Raw genomic sequence first — 8,994 nt, 5'->3', positions numbered from 1 at the left:
TCTCACCCTCACGCACACACACACACACACACACACACACACACACACACACACACACATACACACAAACACACTCACGTCCCCATTCACCATCTCTGTGCACTAAAGACGTTATCACCTGCCATTGCTCATTTTCACTCCTGTTTCTCTCTCCATCTGCCACGGCCTTCACTCTTCCACCTCGCTTCTCCTCCTCCTCCTCATCCCATCAGAGCCCTGTCTTTACCTTCAGCGAGCCGGAGGTAGTTGCCTCCACCAAAGCAAGAAGCGGCAACACCTCTGTTCGTCCCAACCGATCGCATGAACCCAAAACGCAGACGCTTCCAACTAAAAATGCACCCGAACGCCCCCAAATCCAGTCCATGAAGTCCCTCCCCCTGCCCTCCTCCTCCTCCCGCTCTCCCTCCCCTTCTCCCCTCCTGTCGTCCATTCCCCGTTTCCTCTTCTTTTCTTCTCCATCTGCGGTGCTGAAGTCGGTGACTAAAAGCCTGTATCCCATGTCTCAGGTCACCCCTCAGGGCTCTCCCCTGCCTACCCCGCTGGGTACCCCCGTGCATCACCCCCATCACCCCCCCGCTACCCCACCCTCCTCCTCCTCTTCCTCTTCTTCCTCCCGAGCCGAGGGAGGAAGTGTGGGCGTGGGCTCACTCTCCGTGACCCCACCCTCTAGTCCAGGGGGAGGCGGCAGCATGGCGGCAAGTAGCTCCGCCCACTGGAGGACACGCCTCAACTCATTGAAGAACAACCTGTTGGGGTCGCCGCGGTTCCACCGCCGCAAGATGCAGGGTGGGCACCGATATCTTTCCTTTTCAGAATTTAATCAAATAGAGAAGGAGTTTTCAAACGTTTTGATGCCGTAGACGTGTGATGTGATAAATAAGAATATTATATGGAATATATTTACCTTCTATTAAGCTGACACTGTGTCATTGTTGTACTATTAGAGTACTAATTATATTATTAGAGTACTTTCAGATGTATTCACTTGAACAAAAACATAAAACTATGGCTGTCAATAGAATAAAATAATTTATTACATGATTGCTCCCATTATATACTGTATGACATTGGAAACCAGAATGAAACATAATAATCAAAGTCATCTATTTATTACAAATGTATTTCATTTTCTCTGAACTTTTATGCAGGTCCCTTTGCAGCCAGGGTTATTATTATTAACAAAAATTAAAACTAAAATAAAACCATAAAAAAACATTTTGGTTGCTTGAAATTAAATAATATATATTATATGTATATTATATATTATATGTTGGTCTTATATTTCATTTCAGCTAGTTGCCAATGTACCATTTATAGTTGAAGTTGAAGCACTAAAATAACTAATAAATAAAAATTAATAAATACTATATAGACATAAATAATACAACACACAACAAAATTACTCAAACTTTAACTAAAATTGTAAAAAATAATAAAAATAAAATGTCATAAAAAAATATATATATATAATAGTATGTGAGACTAAAATAATACAGTTTGTGGCCCTTTGGGGCTCCCTGTATCTCAGTTTGAAAACCTCTGAAATATAAAATTGTCAAATAATTGAATTTAATCAATGTCAGGTTGTATTCAATCTATGTTTCATTCTTACTCTTACCTTCCCAACAGTGCCAACCTCAGAAGACATGTCCAATTTAACACCAGAATCAAGCCCAGAGTAAGAAACAATTGTCAACCCAAATAATCATCTGGAAAAATCATCTGCAAAGCACTGCATTCTTTTTTTTTTTTAAGGACTTACTGTATGTTGTACATTTTTATATTACATTAATTTATTCCCTGAGTTTTTTTTTCTCCTCCAAAAACAGTAATAATTTACCCTTTAATTTTTGACAGTTTTTGCTACTGTGCCTTTAAGTAACACCCAATTTGCATGTGAAAAAAAGAAACAATTCGATTCACATGAATTCTAAATAATAAATGTTGCAAAAACAGCCCTACAGTGTTTAACAGATCCTAAAAATGAGATGTTCCAGATGACAATACTCATAGACGTCATGGCAACTTGCATGTGCTATTGAGGGAAATATATTAATGATAATGATCTCCAGCTTTTAATTCTTCAGTGTGCTGCATCATTGTGATGAGTCTTACAGATTATCTGAGTGTCTGTCTGTGTTTGTGGTCCGACAGGCTGGCTAAAAGGTCCTGGTTTGGGAATTTCATCAGTCTGGAGAAAGAAGAGCAGATTTTTTTGGTCATCAGAGACAAACCTCTTAGTTCCATTAAAGCGGATATCGTCCATGCCTTCCTCTCTGTGAGTCTAGCAGCTGATCTGTGCAGCTCTCTGTTGATTAAGCATTTTAATAAACTAAATGGATCGCATATACACTACCGTTCCGAAGTTTGGGGTCAGTGAGATTTTTTAATGTTATGAAAGTCTCTTATGCCCACCAATGCTTTATGCTTTATTTGATCAAAGATACAGTAAAAACAGTAATATTGTGTAATATTACTACAGTTCAAAATAACTGTATTCTAGTTTAATATATTGTAAAATGTCATTTATAATGTAATATACACTTTTAAGACGTTATGTCGAGTTGAAAGCTGTTTAGCTTTTTAAATATCTATAAAATATTATATCATTTTACAAAAATAACTAAAATATTTTACTGGTTTGTCACACTATTGTGCAATGTAGATAAAGAAATAGCCTGAAAACAACTGTATTCTGCAACTCGAATAATCGAATACAGACCCCATAAATTGTGACCAAATTGACCCATAATAAGTGAACATGACAGCTCTGTTCAAAGGAGAACAGCAATAATCTATACAGCAGTTAAGGAACAGTTCTTTCTCTCTTGCGTTTGTCTTCAGATTCCCTCCCTCAGTCACAGTGTAATCTCTCAGACGAGTTTCCGAGCAGAGTATAAGTCTTCTGGAGGTCCGTCTGTCTTCCAGAAACCCGTCAAATTCCAGGTAGACATTTCCTTTTCTGAGGGGGAAAGAGAGCGAGAGCGGGAGAGAGACAGGGATGGACAGAAGGATTACGGAATCTACAGTGTAACTTTTAGCCTCATATCAGGTGAGAAGTATTACTATCTGTTGTAAATGATTTTGGTTATTATTTGTTTACCCACTTATATTAAAGTGTATCAGAGCTTTTAATTTATAGTACAGAAACAAAACAAAACATGAAATGAAATAGCATTTAAATCACTCAATTTTACATTGTACAGCAGTGACACCAGCAAATAAAGTTTCATAGGGAGGCATCATCTCTTTTGCCTCCCTTGAGCTTGATGCAAATAGGCAAACAACAGCAAACAGTATTAAAAAATATGCTTATTACTTACATGGGAGCATTTATATGGATTTCATTTTTAGTGTATCGTAGCAGAATTTTGAAGCAATATTCAATATTATAAAAATATTTTAAAATATTCACAAGAGTTTGATTTTTTAAAAGTAGCATTATATAAACTATTATATAAATGTTGTAGCAAGACCATATAAAATAGTGTTCCATTAGCCTTTAATATTGTAATAATTTCCATTACAATTAAATGAAATAGAACATTTAAATTAGACTAAACACTTGTTACTTTTAAACTTGGTCTATTTTAATGCTTTTTTTTTTCTTTTTTTTTTACAGTGAACAGTACTAATATTTTCTTAAAATATTTTAAAATGTTCATGAGACTTTGATTTTAATAAAAAGTGTGATTATATAAATTATTATAGAAAAGTTATAGTTAAAGTTATATTGACCTTAACCATGAAAATTAAATAAATTAAACTTAAAACTTTTTTTTAAACTTACAAATTTAAATTAGATTAAACAATTTTTACTTTTAAACATACATTGTCTATTTTAATGCATTGATTTTTTTTACAGTGAGCAATCTTTTAGGGTACGTTTACACGACAACGATGTAGTTAAAAACGGAAAAAATGTTCCCTTGCGATTTTAAAACGATTCGCGTTTACACACATCTGCGAAAACGGCCAAAAACGCTGTATTACGTATGCCAGGCCAGTAGTTGGCGCTGTCACCTTGTTAGTAAACAGTACCTGTCGGGAAGTAAAGATTATATGATGTATATGATGCGTCTCCGCTGTTGGTTGTAATATTGGTGAAGTAAATCCACACTTTGCTGAAGAAGTGGTAGCAAACTCTTAAACAGCAACAACAGTACCATATACTCCGCCATTTTTGTGTACATTTGTTCACGCTTGCCTTTAAAATCGACACGTACTGCGCATGTCTACATACCTAATACGTACTACGCACGCACCGTTTTCAAAGATTCCCGTTTTGGGTGTTTACACGGAAACGATAACGGTGGCGTTTTCAAAAACTTGCACTTTGAAACCCGTTTTCAAAAAAATCAGTTTTCAGTCCCCAAAACGCCGTTGTCGTGTAAATGAACAGGCAAAACGCATAAAACGTTTCCCGTTTTTGGCTGAAAACGTTGTCGTGTAAACGGCCCTTTAGATATTTTCTAGAAAATATTTTAAAAATCATGAAACTTGATTGTTGTACGATTATATAAATAGAGGGGATTTTGCTGGTCCACTACACACCACTGAATTTATACGAGTATATGTGTGTGAATTTTATTTTTTAGGTCCAAGTCGCAGATTTAGGTGCACACTCTTTCAGGTAAGACCGGACGCATATCATGAATTATTCCAGCATGTTTCCACTCTTCCACAGCCTTTTTTTGCTCTACGCTAGATGAGAAGAACAGTCGCCCTCCTAGAACACCAACTAGACAGAACTCCCGGCGCTCAGAAGGCGGAGCCGACCGCTGCGAGTGGGTGGAGCGTGGAGAGGGCGGGGTTTTACTCCAGCGCAGGGGGTCGGGAAGAGAAAGAACCCGCCTACTTTCCTCCAGTGGAACACAGTCACAGCCCTGAGCTAGAAATATTGTGAATAATGAGCAATCCATCAAGACATGAGCCATGATATGAGACTAAACTACTCAAACGTTCCTTCTCCCCTTGTCACCTCAGAACAGCATGATGGTAAAATGTGTTTTTAAAGGAGCTTTTTGAAAGTCTAATGAAACCAAATACTGATACACATTGTGCAAGAACATGGGATGCAACGAAGCAAGAACCGTCTCCATTGTACGTTAATACAACATAAACTTCTGGGATCCGAGGAACACCTCCAAACTTTCTTCTGAAACTTATTTAATTTGTCATCCTGGACAATGCTTTGATTTATGCTGTATTTTCTCATGTGATTTGGATGTAATGTGCAAAACTTGAGTTTATAATGACATTCATGAAACAAAAGGTTTCAGTTGGGGGTAGCACACCATCTGTTCCTTACAGGCCTGGTCTCCGTTTCAGCAATCGAGTAATTATAGCAACAGAGACGTCCAATTTAATCAGAATTTTTATCCTCCAAATCATGTTTTAAAGAAAATACGTAGAGATCCAGATCCAGAAGCTATTAGCACCAAGAGTCTGCTCAGACGTATGCAATAAAAATCAATAAGCTACAAAAGATTCAGTTTAACAAAGCTGCACATGCTGAATCTTTTAAAACATGATTACCTCCTTGAGCGGACAGACTCATGATGATTTTATGACCGTAAATAAATTGCTCACCAGCCCTGCGTCATTATCTATAGACAACTTCATTTTCACTCTCCATAGAAATGCTGCATGCTAAATAACGTCGAGCTTCAACCCCAATAACTGATTGTGATTGTAAAACATTTCTGCGTGCGTTTACACATCTAAATCTGTCCTCGATTCACCCTTTTGGCAGCTCAAATGGACGAGAGCGTCTGACTAACGAAGGATTCCCATGACTGTTGTCCCCAACAAGAGTTCAAATACAAAGTTTCCCTTTTAGGCCATGTCCACACGTACACAGGCATTTTTATATTTCTTCTTGAGTTTCTTGAGTTTTTCCTTCTTCCGTTTTAAAAAAAATCTCTGTCCACATGAATACGCAAACGCATGCTATGAAGCACTGTCAAAAGCATGCCAAACCAACAGGTGGCGAAATAATCTCAACCGTGAAGCCATGTTGGCCAATCAGAAGCCTGAAAAAGTTTCCAGTAGGCGGAGATAACAGCACAGGCTCTGATGTCACAAGCCAAAATTTTTGAAAATCTTCACCCTGGCAGGAGTTTTCAAAAATGTTCGGTTTCATTGACCTGGTGCTGTGTTTGCGTGTGGACGAACGGCCAAACCACGTAGAAAAAGCTGCAGTTTTAAAAACTAAATTTTTTTTTAAATAACCGCGTTCGTGTGGACAGGGCCTTAGGGGCTGTTTACACGACAACGTTTTCAGACAAAAATGGGAAACGTTTTATGCGTTTTGCCTGTTCGTTTACACGACACCAGCGTTTTGGAGACTGAAAACGCATATTTTTGAAAACGGATTTCAAAGTGCAAGTTTTTGAAAATGCCACCGTTATCGTTTCCGTGTAAACACCCAATACGGGAATCTTTGAAAACGGTGACGTCATGCGCGTGCGTAGTACGTATTAGGTATGTAGACATGCGCAGTACGTGTCGATTTTAAAGGAAAGCGCAAACAAACATATACAACAATGGCGGACTACATGGTACTGTTGTTGCTGTTTAAGAGTTTGCTAACGCTTCTTCAGCAAAGTGTGGATTTACTTCACCAATATTACAACCAACAGCGGAGACGCATCATATCAAAGTCCCTTTAAGGGTATTCTATAGTCTTTGATCATATACAACATATAATCGTCACTTCCCTACAGGTCCTGTTTGCTAACAAGGTGACAGCGCCAACTACTGGCCTGGCATACGTAATACAGCGTTTTTGGCCGTTTTCGTGGATATGTGTAAACGCGAATCGTTTTGAAAACGTTGTCGTGTACACGTAAAACTTTTTAAAAATGCAAGGGAAAAACTTTTCCGTTTTTGACTACATCGTTGTCATGTAAACGTAGCCTAAGATGCCAAAGGGAACGAGAATCTTTCCAAAATGTGAAAGGATGTTTGTCCCGATTCTCTGTTGCTGCAAGACTTTTGGTTGAAGCCAACCAAGTGAATGTCGTTGACTATTTTATTTGTGAATTTTAGTTTATTGAAAATAATTTATTTGTATATTACTCCTTGTGATTGAAAAAAAAATGGCCATTAGGTGTACATATCCATGTTTAAGAAAGAATGGAATGTCTGAGGTACAAAACAATACATATTTTGGGGGAATTGCAAAATAATCTATGGCAAAGGTCACTTTTCTTTTAGACAAGCAAACGTGCTTTTGACTCGTGTCTTAAATATATTTTGAATTTAAATCGATAAATATATATAAAAAATACTCTTTAAAGATGTGTAAATTTTGTGTCCCTAGCATCACTGAACGGAAATGCAAAAATAATTACAAGATTTCCTGAACCCTGCCCCTCATCTGTCAGTCAAACAGATAGCCACGCCCCAAACTAACACCATTGGTTGAGCCAAAGTTGCTTTTTAATTCAAATTTTCCCTACATAGACTCTTGGTTCTTGGTTCTTCATGGTTTTTTTTTTGCATTTATGGTTCCATGAAGAATTTTCAACATCCATGGAATCATTCCATTCCACAAAAGGTTCTTTAGACTATTAAAAAAAAAATGTTTTCACACTAAGAAAAAAAAAAGGTTCTTTTAAGAACAGTGTACTGATAGGTTCTTTGGGGAACCAAAAACAAAATCAACTATGGCATCACAGCAAAAATCCCCTTTATTTTTTAAGAATAAAGCTGGGATAGAAGAAAGTATATCAAATTCCCCCAAAAAATCACACTCTTCACCTTTAAGAAGAAAACAGTATTGTAAAAAAGAACTCTCCCTTGCTTGTACGCCTGCACACAGTATTACGGTAATGACAGCAAAAGAAAGACTTCCTCTGGACATTATCTGATGAGGAAAATTTGCTGTACCTTGCGACCTAAAGAGGAAACTGAAAATTGAATGGTATTTGAAACAAAATAAGCCATTGTCTAGGCCACGGACCTTGCTCGCACCATCACGAAATATGTATATTCACAACAATTTGTCTTCAATTATGATTATGATACAGTACAAAATATGAAATTGGTCTCTTTGTACAGCACTGCTTTGTCATTGGGCTTCCGTGCAGCGGTTATGCAACTGATCCAGCATAATATATCTGAAAGAGGGACACTCTCTCTGTATAAATGGCTTTTCTGCCCAACAGTTGTCACGAATCTTGTAAATGTGATCCAATTTTGTGTGTCTCTGTGAATTTTAAGTTATCTATGTGTCAGCTCACTCTCTTTTCCATTTATTTATTGTATGGAAATCAGTTGGGACTAAAAGGCTCATTATATCATGTGACAGATGTACCATCATATCTTATCATATCTATAATATACATACAGTCTAAGCAAGGTATGCAGTTTTGGGGAAGCAAATCGTGATCATTAAAAACTGACCAGTCCAAATCTAAGGAAATCACTCTCCATTTATGCTGCAAAAACGAATAGCATTATGCGTATTATATTTTTGCATCAGGTAATGGTTCAAATATGGATGTGAACAACTATTTGGACATATCATAACTTGTATTGTCTTAGCTGGCTATCAGTTCGTTAACATCAGTATATGTATTTTTTAGAAATAACAACAGGACAAAATGACTTGGGAACAGCATTGCCAATGCAATATTGATTTTTTTCATGTTAAGTCTGGCCAGGTTTCATTTATTCTTCAATTTATTTATGTATGCGTGCAATGTGTTCCCAACCCCTCAACAGAATTTTAACTATATCAGTGAATATACTGTATGTGACATCTCATTTGCTGAGAGTGAATGGATCATGATCGTGCATCTGGAAGTTTGTGCACAGTGTGTGTTCACAATGCACAGAGTCAAACCGTTATATGGGTGAGTGCTCTGCATGTCAGAACACATTGTTCTTTGTATATCTGCTTTGAAAGTAAACATCTGTGTGTATGGACGTGAAGTTGGGATGCATTATGCTATTGTGCACGTGTGTGTGTGTGTGTGTGTGTGT

General features: G+C 37.4%; 1 protein-coding gene across 1 annotated transcript in view; it reads left to right on the top strand.

Moving 5' to 3' along the window:
- Positions 1-5,874, top strand: part of LOC107664601 (serine/threonine-protein kinase BRSK1) — an 18,113-nt gene extending 12,239 nt beyond the window's left edge. Inside the window, 6 exon segments of the mRNA XM_074186919.1 lie at positions 213-786; positions 1,630-1,678; positions 2,155-2,278; positions 2,845-3,052; positions 4,599-4,694; positions 4,697-5,874. Coding sequence (XP_074043020.1) covers positions 213-786; positions 1,630-1,678; positions 2,155-2,278; positions 2,845-3,052; positions 4,599-4,694; positions 4,697-4,890 — 1,245 coding nt within the window. The 3' untranslated portion in view covers positions 4,891-5,874.
- The last annotated feature ends 3,120 nt before the right edge of the window (positions 5,875-8,994 follow it).

Source organism: Sinocyclocheilus anshuiensis, unplaced genomic scaffold, assembly GCF_001515605.1.
Source record: "Sinocyclocheilus anshuiensis isolate Anshui unplaced genomic scaffold, SAMN03320099.WGS_v1.1 scaffold287, whole genome shotgun sequence".
Lineage (NCBI taxonomy): Eukaryota > Metazoa > Chordata > Actinopteri > Cypriniformes > Cyprinidae > Sinocyclocheilus > Sinocyclocheilus anshuiensis.
This window is presented reverse-complemented; position numbering and strand designations above follow the sequence as displayed.